Genomic DNA, 14,931 nt, shown 5'->3' with positions numbered 1-14,931 from the left:
TCAGTCAAACATGTTCACATAAATTAAAACGGAGAGAGTAGTAGTTTTCAGGTATACTTTTGTGATGTCTTATTTATTTGAATGTGTCTAAGAAGCTACTAGTACTCTTTTCTTGCAAAATTAGATCTTTTATTAACTTACCTTTCTATCTAGCTAAACCTACATTAAAGAAGCATCCTTTTTGGCTATAATGATGAAAAAAAGGAAAAAAAATGTTTTCATAATTAAAGGACTGGGATTTAAGGAAGATATTTTGGTGACTTGTGGAAGTGATTGTATGTGAAAGCAGAAGCTGATCTGGCAAGTTGGAGCCCTTGAAAGAGCACAAAACTCACAGATCCAAACAGTTTACATCTTGGCGTTTTATTGCATCTCTTCGAGAGACAAGTAAAGGGTAGATAAATACCTACAAATTTATATATTCAATTATTTTAATTTATACTACACATTTCGATTCTTTGAAATATGTCATCTAAATTAAAACGGATGTAGTATATAATATAGTTGTTGAAGATATATAGATAAACACAAGTAAATGCTAACGCTATTTTATTTCTTTGTTTAATTGTTGATGGTATTGTGTAAGAAGATTAAATTTAATATCTACGGGAAATAGTTTAATTTGTTTTAATGAAATTATTTTCCATTTTTTTCTCTGTTTGTGGTTAATCTTTTACCTCTGAGCATAGCAATAATGTACGGTACTCTGCAATATCTTGGGTCAGCAAAGCTTTAATTAGCCACGAAAAGCTCTACACCCTTCAAAGGCTTGTTCTTATTCTTCTTCTTTAGATCAAGTAGCAGCAGCAATTACTCCTCTTGTTTAGCTTTTTCTCATCAACCCTGCAGTTCCCTAGTTTAAATCTGAAGCCAAGTGAAAAAGGCTAGTTTTTTTTCAAATCAAAGGAGGAAAAATAGACTTTTTCATTTACTATAAAGCATGCTAGTACTAGCTTATGGGGTTTCATTATGATGGTGGCAAAGCTTACTCATAGAATCAAGACTTCAAGTCCAGTAGTATAAAGATAGCAAAAGAAGTGTTGTACGTCTCTCTAGCATCTGATGCTTCTTCATATCTTGTCTTTATTTATATTTTCATTTCTTAAACTTTTTTGTGTGCGCGTGGTGGTGGTGATATTTTCATATCTTAAACTTTTTTGTGGGGGGTAGGGGCTTCTGATTTTTGTGGTTATGAGTTTGACTGTAAATTTTCTTACAGGGCTGAGGAGCTAAGAGTTCTGAGCAAGTAGACAGGCTTTGCTTTTGAAAGCACTGCCAAAAGGAGCTTTCTTTTCCCTCTCCTCTCTTCTGACATTTTCAACTAGCCCCCCTCCCTCTCTGGTACCAAACGTGATACATCGAACCTAACTTTTCCACATATTTTCCCCCTTCTCTTTATTTTTGTGTATGCAAATATCACCGAAAAAGCCAAAGTATTCTGTGTGATCATCATCAATGCAAAGTACATCCTAAACCCACATCTACATACACCCCCACATCAACCCATACACTACCTACACTTTTTTTCTTATCTACCTTTCTTTTTCTCCTCCATTCCTAAACCCTAATTACAATCCCAAATCCACATAGAGAGAGAGAAAAAATACCCTCTTTGCTGACTGGTGTTATTCTCTCTCTTTCAAGAAAGGTGGGTTGGTTTAGAGTGCTTGGTTGAGAAAGGTATGAAAGTGGTATGGAGGTGGATGAGATTCAAAAACAAGGGTGTAAGTTTCCAAGAATCAGCAATGAAAATGGTAGATTTGAGTCACAAGATGAAAATGGAGCGGTGAAAGGGAGTCATGGGCTTGGCGGTGGTAGGCTTTGTGGGTGGCCTTCAAATCGGATTGTTCGAGTTTCTCGTGCATCAGGAGGGAAAGATAGGCACAGCAAAGTGTGGACTTCAAAAGGACTCCGAGATCGGAGAGTTAGGCTGTCTGTTAACACAGCTATACAGTTCTACGATTTGCAAGATCGACTTGGTTATGATCAACCAAGCAAAGCTGTTGAATGGTTGTTAAAAGCAGCAGCTCCTTCAATCTCTGAGCTTCCTTCTCTCAATGCATTTCCAGACACACAACAGATCAGTGAGGATAAAAGGTCTAGTGCTGGAACTGAGCAAGGTCTTGATTCAGCTGAGGTTGAAATGGACGGTGATCCGAATTACCAACACCAACATGTGTCTTTGTCGAAATCTGCTTGTAGTAGCACTTCTGAGACAAGCAAAGGTTCTGGCTTGTCTCTATCCCGTTCAGAAAACCGTGTCAAGGCGAGGGAACGGGCAAGGGAAAGGGCTGCAGAGAAGGAGAAGGAGAAGGAGAAAGAAAACGAGTCGACTCGAACTGCCCATCACCAAAATGTGCCTCGCATTTCACAGAATTCTTCTTTCACCGAACTATTGACGGGAGGTATGAACAGCAACAACAATATTAATACTTGTAATGGTAGAGGTAGTGAGACAAACTTGTTTAACAAATCTCCTAGGCAATGGTCCTCATCTCCATTTGAGTACTTTCCCTCAGGACTTTTAGGTCTTCGTGGAAACGACAACTCTACTTCTGGTTTTCAAGCCCAAATTCATTTGGGAAATCCTATACAACAACAGCCACTCCCTGTGTCATCACCAATGTTTAGTATTACGGGAGACCATCCTCCCGAGCTGCAGCATTTTCCATTTTTAAGTGACCATTTGGGAACTAATGGCCATGCCAGTAATAGTGCTAATGAGTATAATTTGAACTTTAGCATATCATCATCGTCTTCTTCCGGCCTTGCTGGTTATAATAGGGGGACCCTTCAGTCCAATTCTTCTTCTTCTTTGTTGCCTCATTTCCAGAGGTATGAGGGATCACAAAGTTTCTTCAATGGCAGCACAATAGATGCTGCTACAGCTCCCAACAACACAGCTGCTGCATCAGTTGACAACCATCACCACTTTCTGTCTGCATATGATGCCGGCCGTTTACAGCTCTTCTATAATGACAGTAGGCATTCAGATCAGAAAGGAAAAGGAAAAAACTGAGTTTCATCCCATCTTCACAAATGGTAATTTTCTCTTTTAAATCTTATGCTCTATCTTCCTGCTTATTTTTCCACATTTTCTTGAAATTTTTTCCCTGCTAAAGTTTTCTCATTTCTGGGTGCTTTTTGGATTGACGTGTTATAGTACAATGAAAATGGCTTTTTCATTTCTTGGTTTCAGATAAAGCTAAGACTATTAATTTTCTCCTATATTTTATACACTGCTACCTAGTATGTTGTCTTTTATGATGCCTGCATAGATTCCTGCGAATAAGGAAGGGGATCGGCTTGGCTGTCTCATTGTTTGGTTCCCTTCTTCCTAGCATGTCTATAGCCATAGCCAGGTGTTAATCAGTGAAATGAAGGGTTCACTTTAACAATGGTGGAAGACAGATATTAATTAACACACCTTTTTTATTACTTAATTTATTATGTCTCCTTTAGTTATAGATAGAGCCCCACCCAAAATGTCAGTCACAATTCAGGCAACACCTGGCAGTTTAACGCCGCTAGGGTTTGGAGCGTTGGAGTTGTTAAATGAGGCGTGGCTATATATATAACCTAGCTGATACCCTATTGGGTTTAAAGTTTAAACCATGAGAAATGGCAGCTGCTTTTGGAGACAAACATATGATACCAGCTGCTTTTTTCAAGATTTGATAGTAAGACGGGGTCGTCTGTTAAGTGTTTGTTTGATCTGTTTTTGTAAAATAAATATATTTTTAAAATATTCAAACTCTGTTTTTTATGTTTTAAAAATCTAGAAACTAGATCTTGAGTTTTTTAAATATTGGATTTGAATTTTTTTTTTTCCTGAGAAAAAAGCCCAGATTAACGATTTAACCCAAAACTAAGCTTCCCTTTGGAATAGATTTTGGCTACACAAAGGATTTTGAAAACACTATTTGTTCATGCAATATGGTCAGTTTTTGAAAAAAAGTTGAAAATATGAAAATATTTCTTCTACTCACAAAATTTCAACTTTTTCTCAAATAAAATGCATTTCTAAACATAACTTCAACTTCCAAAATTAATTTTCAACACAACTTCAAAAATTCTTTTTTCAAATTTCAACCAAATCTATGTCCGAACGCTAGCTAAAAAACTCTTGTTTGCAAACTCAACTTATGAAAAACTTCAAAAATGCCTTATAAACACTTTCATGGTTAGTAGATGGAGCTATTAACAATCAGCAGCTTAACTAACGTGGTAATAAAAGGGCATTTACCTTTATCCCTAGGTTTCACCGGGTGGTTGTTGTTGTATTGACCTTTATTCCTTAACTAACCAATATTTCATTGAAGAGACAATAAAGATAGAGGAAAAGAGTTGTAATAATTAAACATTATTTACACTCTGCTCGAAAGATAGGTACTAGTGGTGGTAAAATGGATAAAAAATATTATCTATCCATATTATTCAATAAAAATGAGTTAGATAATGAGCTTTTTAAAAATAGGTCAAATATGAATACGATCCATATTATCCACTTAAAAATTTGATAACCATGGATAGGCAATAAATAACCAATATGTTTAACTTTTACATTTGTACGAATTCAAATTGGGGATACCTCAAATCTAGGAGACTAGGAATCCTCCCAAAAGTGATCATATTTCAAAAAAGCCATGGAGAATATGGATATCCATATTATCCGCCGGTTAACTCATTTTCTATCTGTATTAAATATGAGTGTGTCAATATTTATTCCATTTTTTATATTACCATTTTTTATCCGTACATATCCGATCGGACCCGCCCGTTTTCACCCCTAATAAGTAACCAAGATGCGCCTCCATCTTTCTACCCAGTTTATTAGGTCACAAAAAGAAATGTAAAATAGTGTGTTTAAAAAACACAATATGATTACTACATGGTATAATTATTATCCTAGTAATTACATAGCCTAGTAACATATGTTGCACGGACTTTTTAAAATACTACCGCACCCATATCAAATCCTTCAAAAATACATCTATTGATATATTCGAAGAGTCCGAACAACATAGCTAGTAATTATGTAATATAATAATTATAAAGACATGTGATTAGATGACAAAAGAGAAATATGGAGTAGGTGAGAGACAAGTATTTTTCTCTTTGTTGTCTTAATTATTACCATTCAATGTTTTCTCAAATTTCACACATGACCTTGTGATTTCAATGTTATCATTAGTTAGCATTACAGGTGTGTTTGGAAATTATCATGTAATTACTAATTGTATAATTACGTAATCAATAACCTAATAATTACACAATACAGTAAATATAAAGACTTATTTATTTGTAATTTTGTGTAGTACACTGCATAATTTTTGGTTGCACTGATGTAATTACGATGCAAACTAATTTAATTTAAAACTATAGGTTAAATAAAAATTAATAAATATTTTTGAGAAGAACAAGTAAAAACACTTTAACGTGCATATAAAAAATATTACATTATTTATAACTAGGTATTTAAGATAGATATTTTTAAAAAATATATAATTATTATATATTAGCAATTAATATTGTAAAGAGTAATCAGTAGCTTTCAACTCATTTGAATATAATATAAAATTCACGAATTGTTTCATTTTCAAATAATAGAAGGATATGTATGAGTTTAGAAAGTGTTTTTCTGTAATAAATCATTGTACTAACGAATAAAAAAGTAGCAAAGCGCAAAATTATTTTTAAGCGTGTTCCTCATATATTTGAAATGGAAGAAAGTATTGTAAAAAGAATAATAAAAGTGAATTTGAACAGTCACATTGTAATTGGAAAGTATAATTGCAACCCATCAATTACACTCAATTTCATATTGATCAAATAGGCCGGATAAATAATCCAAACTTGTGTAATTATATCCAATTAAACTTAGATCCAATTACACATTGTCCTTCCAAAACATGCACTAAATTGAGAAACTATTCCTCTAAAATTCTTTGTGACATAGCACCCCTAAGAGGTCATGATGACTCAATATGCTATGGAAGAACGCAACACGTGATGAGGTTAGGTTCACATCACGATTTCGAACTCTTCCATGGGAAATAACATAATATTTAAGTGAAAAAGGGCAGAGAGGTGTGCTCATTATCTATCGATTCGAATCTTGTGTCGCTGCCCTCGAGAATTTATTAATTTAAAAAGATGAGACATAAAAGAACCTGCTTTCTGATGTATAGATCAATTAAATATAACAAAAAGAAATAGTTAATTCAGAGAATCCGAGTTGAAATTTAAGAGTGAAATAGTCAAAAACACGAAGGAAAAAAAAGTGTACATAAAGAAAAAAAATTAGAATTGATGAGAAGGTAAATATACCATTTAATTTAATAAGAGAGAAGTTTTGTGATTATTTACTCACTTAATCATACAACCTCAATCAAATTTAAAAAATGTAAAAATTAAATTTTTTTGTTAATAATAATTATATAAATTATATATTATATATAATACTAATATCCTAATAGTATTTTATAATTTTGGGGCCTTTAATATTTGGAGGCTTAAGACAAAGACTTCATTTGCCTTACCTTAGAGCCGCCCCTGATAGTGAGGCCTAACCAAAATAAGGAAGCAGTAGCCTCCAGTGAGTCCCCTAACATGTATATTAAAAATACAAGGAGGGGGGCATAAACCAAAACCTCCGCAAGACTTAGTATAGAAGTAGCAAAAATTGTCTTGAACATTAAGTAGAAATCTTGATATTATGTTGATGTCAAAACTTAAAGATGGTGTGCACTGGGGCACTTGTATGACGTAACAATAACTTTGTACCCAAGGCACTACGCAACATGGAGGTTGTATAGCTTAAGACGATAACACCATCATACCTCCATGTGTGAGAGCATCATCCTAATGTGGATCAAAGTACCACCCTTAGTGTTTAGTAGTTTTAATTCCGAAAGAGGGGATTTTCATTTTATCCATCCTTATTGCTCCTCTAGCTTCACTAGGGAGGTCAGCTTCATGGAAGTACATGCATTCATCATCCAAAGTTGTTGCATATTTGGCCAAGGAATCTGCCACATGATTTTTTTCCCTATAACAATGTTGTAATGTTGTACTTTGATTCCATGTTGTGTGACTTTCTCCTGAATTTTACCAATATCCCTTTGTAGTCTCCAGGGAATATTAGTTGTGCCAAGAATCATGTTAACTACTAGCATTGAATTAAGTTCTAGGATCAACTCCGCAAAACCTTGTTGGCAACACCACAATGTTCCCTGAAGAGCAGCCTGTGCTTCTGAGAAGTTGTTAGTTGAGAATTGTATTGGAGTTGCAAATGCCATTACCAAATGACCATTTATCATCCTAACAATGTTGCCTGCTCCTGCTCTCCCTTGTACTGCCATAAAACTTCCATCCGTATTTAGTTTCCAGGTATTCTCCTCTGGTCTGAGCCATTTGACTATCCTACATCTGAGACATGGCTTGTAGGATTCTGAAATATCGCATACCGTGTGCCAGCTCCAACCCCAATCCATTTTGCTGAACCTTTTTCCCATCGCAATTTTGAGCTGGAATAAAATTTGTTGGCAGATTCTAGCAACATTGGTGGACTTGCTGCCATACTTTTTAGCGCACATCGCATATAGTGAGTACACCTATATTGCAAGAAAAACATAACATGGCACCCCATAGGAGCATGAGTACAATCATTATTCTCAATAAGGATGAAACATGAGCATGTATAGATATAAAATTATCGCGAACATTTTATTACAAAGTGCATGAAAATATAAATCATTTTTTAATTTGAAACTTTGTCAATAGGCCTTTATCATAATTGTGACACTCATGATGGAGGACGGCTGATGATGGCGGTAAAGTCATAAAGAGAATAACTAACAGGTTTTTAGGCTAGCAAGCTTCTACAGAAGAGGTATATATGATACCTCGCACATCGGAAAGAGAAAGAAAAGTGAAGTGCTATATATGACAATATAGATTCACATACTTTTGGTTTCGATTAGATCGTAGCCCGAGAAATAAATTCGTAAGGTCTATTGGCCCAAAGGCGTTAAATACGTTCCATGGGCTTAGGTTACGACAAGTAGAGTATAAGAGCCAGACTCTCGCTGTATGGTTAGCAAGGACGCTGAGTCTCTAAAAGGAATGTATGTGGCCTATGACGTGGGAGGATCAAAGAAAAGGACTGACAGGTTTCTCAGCTAGTAAGCTTTCGAATAAGGGATGAATATGACATCTTAGACAAATCTGACAGCGTAAAGGGAAAGAAAGGTAAAGTGCTATATATGACAAAGCACAATTTCATATGATATGCACGTTTTTGGACTCTATAATAATATAGTCTGAGGGATAAAATCATGAGGTCCATTAAGCTAAAGCAAATAATACGTGCCATAGACATGGGCTATAATCTAACATAAGATAACTTAACGATAATCGGGGAGTTTATTTAATCAGCAACATAAAAATGATTCATTATGTGTGCAACTGTGCATCATTGTATCCAATCACCAATCCCAAATTAACTAGGTAGTCTCATCTTGGTGGGCATGATTAGACTAACTGAAGTTGGCTAGCAATAGTGTAACATAGTCGCAATTCATAAATGCACAAATTATGATCCCTCAATGACATGTCTGGTTCTAGGCTGCTCGGTGCACAACATTTCTGGTTCTAGATAAACGGTAATCCCTTTTGAAATCGATTACCCTCCCAATTACCAAGGTTCTCCCAATTTTTTTTATTTTAAACATATAAATCCTTTCTGTCCTTTATACATTGAACTTTGGCTCATATGGCCTATGAATCATTCTTTTGTAACTTTGGCACTTGTGACCCTTAAATATCATTTTCGATCCAACCTTATCGCTGGTGGTTTTAACATAAATTTCTGAAAACATGATTTTTTATCACAGAATAATACATTCAGTGTAATCCCACAAGTGAGATCTGGGAAAGATAATATGTATGTAAACTTTACCCCTACCTTGTGAAGATAGAAAAACTATTTTTGATAGATCCTCAACTCAAGAATAGAAGAAAAATAAGCAGTAACGACCAGAAATAACAACAATAAGATAAGATAATATGATGACTGAAGCAAAAGAAACATGTAATAGTAGAAATCTGCGCATTGGAAATAAAGAAATACTACTAGTATGGGACAGGGATACGCTAGACTATCTTTTACCCTAATTTTCAACCTTTACACCCTCCTATCAAGAATTATGACATCAGTAAGTTGAAGTTGCGCTATGTTCTGTTAATCATCTCTCCCCAATACTTCTTTGACCTACCTCTATCTCTCCTTAGGTCCACCATGGCCAATCTCTCACATCTCCTTACTGGGGTATCTGTGCGTCTCCTTTCACATGCCCGTTCCATCACAATCTCGCTTCCCACATTTTCCCACTATGCAGGCCACTCTGATCTTGTCCTGAATATCTTCATTCTTAAGCTTATCTCTCCTGGTATAATCACACATCCATCTCAGGATCCTCATTTCTGCTACTCGCATCTTCTGAACATGGGAGTTTTTGACTGACCAACATTCCGTCCATAATATAGTTGATCTTATCACCACTCTGTAGAACTTACCTTTAAGTTTTGGTGGTACATTCTTATCAAACAAAATACCAGATGCGAGCTTTCACTTTATCTACCCTGAACCAATACGATGTGTGATATCGTCGTTAATCTCTTCATTAATTTGGATTACAGATCCCAGGTACGTATGAAACTTCCTCTCTTAGAAATGACTTGTATATTAAGACTCACGTCCACGTCCGCTTCATGAGTCACGTCACTGAACTTACACTCTAAGTATTCTGTATTTATCTTGCTCACCTTGAAACCTTTTAACTCTAGGGCCTGTCTCCATTCATAAACATAACATAGAGTGCTCTTTGACAAATGGTAACCAAGACCTAATAATACATGTATTATACACCGTCATGAGATAGCAAAAATATTAATTTGCATCAAACATGGAGAGTATGGCTCGCTTGCTCTTATGAACTTACATTCTGATCATACTTTCATAAACTTGGAAAGATAATTTTCAAGGAAAACGACTTAAAGGAAAGTACATCTCAACTTGCCTCGATTTTGCCTCCAAATTGTCCCGATGACGTCCAATATGTCCAATATCTGCATGAATTATATTTAATTTCCATCAATTCCTGTCCAATGAAGATCAATATGAGCCATCTACGGTTCATACATTAGCTACACGCCATCCAAATTCAATTCCCTTCATTTATACCATTAAACATGTCCATTAATTTAATATGGTGTTTGTCAAGTCATTACCCAACTCATTCTTTAATCTCCAGTTTTACTACTCATCTTCTTCTTCACAAGATGCTTCAATCTCAGTCAAGATCGCTCATGTTTAGAAGATGAAGGTAGCATAGATGAAGATGTTGAGATGGATGTGCGGGTACACCAGATTAGATAGGATCAGAAATGAGGTTATTCGCGACAAGGTGGGTGTGGCCCCTGTTAAGGACAAGATGCGGAAAGCGCAACTTAGATAGGATCAGAAATGAGGTTATTCGCGACAAGGTGGGTGTGGCCCCTGTTGAGGACAAGATGCGGAAAGCGCAACTTAGGTGATTTGATCATGTGGGGAGGAGCACAGACGCACCGGTAAGGAGGTGTGAGAGGTTGACATTGGAGGGCCTACGGAGAGGTAGAGGTAGGCCAAAGAAGAGGTGGAGAGAAGTGATTAGGCAAGACATGGCGTAACTTCAGCTGACCGAGGACATGACCCTTGATAGGAAGGTATGAAGGTCGAGGATTAAGGTAGTAGAGTAGGTAGTCTAGAGTGTTCATAACAGTAGTATTGACACGCATTTTCGCTTTCTATTGGTAGTAGATTTTTATGACTAATTGTTGTTGCTTTCATTGTTGATCACCTTACTGTCTTGTTTTTATTTTGCTTTTATATGGCTTTTTGGTACTGTCCCTTGTCTATATTTTCATTAATATGGTGCTTATACTTTCCTGAGCCGAGTGTCTATTGAAAACAGTCTCTCTATGCTCACAAGGTAATGGTAAGGTCTGCGTACACACTACCCTCCCTAAACCCCACGGTGTAGGATAATACTGGGTATGTTGTTGTTGTTGTTGCTTCTTCTTCACAAGTCCCAACTTTAAAGTTACCTTTATACCATATATAACCATAATTTCTAACAATAAAAAAATGTTTAACCACAATTTCTACCCATAAATATACTGAAATCAAGATGTGAGATTATCTTGTTGGAAAAACTTGAACTTTCAAGAATTTGGTTGTTCTTGGTGATTCTTGAGATTTCCGTGGAATCCAAATATTTTGGATGTTAATACTTGGATTAAATTGTTAAAATCTATCAACAATCACAATAAATGACCCTCGTTGCGATGAATTTAATTTATGTCCGTGTCTTCTCCCTTGAGCTCTCAAGTCCAATAAATGACCAAAATATTCTATTTCCTCGACCTCAATGCTATTTATAGCACTGCCGTATGACAACCTTCTTGTTTTGGCTCATTCACAAGCCTTCTTAATTTCCCAGACTTGGCTTTCTCGCGATAAGGCCCACAGTGGCATAACTTTGCTGTAACCGGATTTTGCCCTTGAGCTTGACCACTTGAGCTCCCTTGCGTTGAGCTCACGGTGCGATCCCCTGAATTTCCCCAGGTCTTGCGCTCGTGTTGCTAGAAGTATTCTGTCCCTCAACTTCGCCACTGCCCTTGCTTAGGACCCTTGGGTTGTACTAGGCTGGACGTGCCGGGGCATGACCTGTGAGCTACGTTGCCATGTTTTTGAATGTAGGAAGTCGACACTGGGCTGCTGTGCTAAGAAGATGCTAGTCAATGTGGCACTATTAGCATTCAAGCCATGAAGCCTCTCAAATGCATCCAATTCTATGATGACCGAGCAACTGCCAGATAAATAGACCAAAACTATATAATTACACTAACGTGAAAGGTACTGGGGGTTACCATTGTTTTCGATTTTGATCCTTGGCCTCTTTGGACTACTTCATCACTTCAAAATACATCCAACTTATACTATACACATTATCTATCCTAATGGCTGCACCATTCTCGTGTGGGTTTGTATACACATTGGCGTTACCTTACTCGTGTGATTAGCACATTAGTCCAAATTGTGTTTAGAACTGTACGAGGTTTTACGTAGGTAAATTTGTTGCCCACAAGGTGATTTTTTTAACCTGTCCACTGAATTCACTGATATTGTGATCGCAATTCCCTTATTACGTCGCGACACCTGTACTTTAGGAGAAACCAAGTGAACGAATGGAACAAGCACGTTGTGGTCGATTATATCAATCCTCATCATAAATGCTATGTTTGAGTTCATAATATTTTAATACCTCGTACTTAAGGATTACATAACACTATGGATTCTCTAATGTACTGTTGTAGTTATATTTTTGGAGATATCTAGAGTCTTTTAGTAAATGTTAAACTTCTAGTTAGTATCACATATATAGATTTTCACTTTTTATTATTTTTTATCTTTTGCAAAATTTTAGTGGATTTCGAGATGTTCTGAATCTTTTGAGTTAACTTATTTCCTTGTGATATTGGGCAAATTTTTCCTATATTTCGCCTTCAGTCATTATTTTCACATGTAAGAACCAATGCATTTTGAGGCTTGTGTAACACGTGGCTAAACCATTTCAAGTGATATCTTTTTTAATTTTATCCTCTACATTTGCTATAGTTGCACCTTCTAACGGATGTGATCATTTCTGATCTTATCTAATCTTGCGTGGTTGCACATCCATCTTAATATTCACATCTTTACGACACTCATCTTGTGGATATTTTGGGGTTAAGAGTCCTAGAATTCACTCCAATACAACATTGCTAGTCTGGCCGTTCTATAAAATTTGCCTCACTTTGGTAGGTAACTTTTTTTCATATGACATTCCTCTGGTACTCCTCTGTTTCAACCATCCTACTTCAATCCTGCCTCCTGGAACATTGAGCCTGCATATCTGAATTGTAGTGCATGTATTGTGTCTTACTTCTACTTATCCTAAATCCCTTACTCTGTTAAGTGTTTCGCCATTTGGTTGGGACTTTTGATTGACACCCACTCTAATTTCATTGATTAACACAATATCGTTTGCAGAGAGCATGCACGATGGTACCTCATCTTTTATAGTACTGTTGGTTAATCATCCTAATTTTCCTCTTGTTGTATCCAAAAATAGTTATTAGTCAACAGGTATGATCAATGCTGTTTTATTGATCAGTGTAAACAGTTGGATAGTAGCTGGAAGTAAAGAAACTTAATCAAGACTATACGCCAAAGATGAAAAGAAGCAGGTCCATGATCACTAATTTGCTTTTTCAAACAAAATAGCATAAAATGATGGCTCGTTGTTTGAAATTCAATATTATCAATGAGTAGAACTGCTCATCAGGTAACATTTATTAGAGAAAGCTATTGAAGAGATTTTAAGAGAGTAGTGTAGAAAGTAAAGTTATTGGATAATTTAAGTTCATAATAAGAATTAATTTGATTTCGGCTGCTCTGGTGAGTTATTCAACCTGTTGCTTTTATGATCTTTTTGCTGGTGGGGAAAGAAAATGTTGCAGCCTTGCATAACATTTAGTTGTCAATGGATATCCAAGAGAACGTTCAACAGTAACGTAATTAAGTTTCCTTCTAGCTTACGTTGTGTACTGCTTTACTTTCTCTATTTCAGTTTATGGCGTGGTAGTTCACTTGATATTGGAAGATAATATTTGACTGTTATATTATATTAGTAAAAAATATTAAATTAGTGTTTGAAAGTTAGTCCGGTAGTTAAAACATCTCGTCAAAATTTAGAATTAATGTGAATAGTTTCATCTATTAGCGATCTTGTATAACTGAATTGTGTCAAATATTGTAGAACCTTCCAAAATAGAAAGAGCATCATATAACTTGAAACTGAGGGATTGTTATTAGTTTGTTAAAAATTGTTGCTATCAACGGCCTCTCAAACTCTTTACTTCTCAAACATTTGTGTATTGTTGCCATCGCCACTGTATGCTCAATGTTAAATTCAAGAAAGGATACTTTGCTTTCCCGAGTTGCCTTATCAGATGTTGCATAACGATGTGACTACGATGTTAGGGTATAGTTTTGGGAGACCCTGAATTAGCAAAGGCAGATAAAAGAGTAATTTGGTTAACGATAATCTTTATCCAATATGATTTGCTTTGGTTTTCACCTTGGTTTTTTGAAAGTAGTTAGCACTTGCCTTTTGAATTTACCAATCAACAGGCTGAACAGAGTGTTACCATGTTTGATGCAGGCAATTGAAGATGGAAGCAGCTGCAACTAAGTGAATCATGCTTTTTTCTGCTTCAGTGCCATAAGATTATTGTGCTTCTTAAATCCTCATTCTGCATTATTGCTTTTGAGTATTATTATTGGTATTCTCATGTTTAGGCATATTTGTTTATGCCAACCTTGTCCTGTGTGTTCTTTTGAGACATAATGTGTTGTTGATTGAAGTGCTTCGTTTTCCTCATTCAATTGTGATTCTGCATTGAGATTGTGCACACCATTGTTTGGAAAGACCATCCCGTTCAACCAAAAAATGCTAGGTCTCATTGCTGTTTAGCAACCTCTCTTTTTTGTCGTAGTAGATCTTCATGTGATAAGAAAGCAGACCAAGTATTCAGTGGAATAGTTGAGGTTTGCACCAGCTGACCAGGGCATCATCTTCGTTAGAAAAATAGTCCTTCTGAAGCACAACAGTTCGATTTATATAGAATTATATTCTACTGTGCATTTAGTTAATTGAAACTCTGTTTTATTTTGGTTCATTTTCATTTAGCTTGCCTCCTGTATCAGCTACTCAGCTATAGTGTTTACATTAGGTTAAGGTTCTCTTAATATCAGATTCTTCGATCAATTAGGGTTTCTATTGA

General features: G+C 35.9%; 1 protein-coding gene across 2 annotated transcripts; it reads left to right on the top strand.

Annotated features, from left to right (window-relative positions):
- The first annotated feature begins 280 nt into the window (after positions 1 to 280).
- LOC107829243 (transcription factor TCP2) lies at positions 281 to 14,533 on the top strand. 2 transcript variants are annotated; one of them, XM_075234154.1, is made up of 3 exons: positions 281 to 394; positions 1,220 to 3,042; positions 14,310 to 14,533. In XM_075234154.1, exon 2 carries the CDS (start codon positions 1,694 to 1,696, stop codon positions 3,017 to 3,019), a length of 1,326 nt encoding a protein of 441 aa, XP_075090255.1. In that variant the 5' UTR covers positions 281 to 394; positions 1,220 to 1,693; the 3' UTR covers positions 3,020 to 3,042; positions 14,310 to 14,533. The 2 variants fall into 2 exon arrangements, with proteins under 2 accessions (XP_075090255.1, XP_075090254.1); XM_075234153.1 differs by having other exon boundaries at positions 350 to 1,042.
- Positions 14,534 to 14,931: the final 398 nt, after the last annotated feature.

The sequence above is a fragment of the Nicotiana tabacum genome, chromosome 17 (genome assembly GCF_000715075.1).
Source record: "Nicotiana tabacum cultivar K326 chromosome 17, ASM71507v2, whole genome shotgun sequence".
Lineage (NCBI taxonomy): Eukaryota > Viridiplantae > Streptophyta > Magnoliopsida > Solanales > Solanaceae > Nicotiana > Nicotiana tabacum.
Note: the sequence above shows the minus strand (reverse complement) of the source record. Positions and strands in the feature narration are given on the sequence as shown.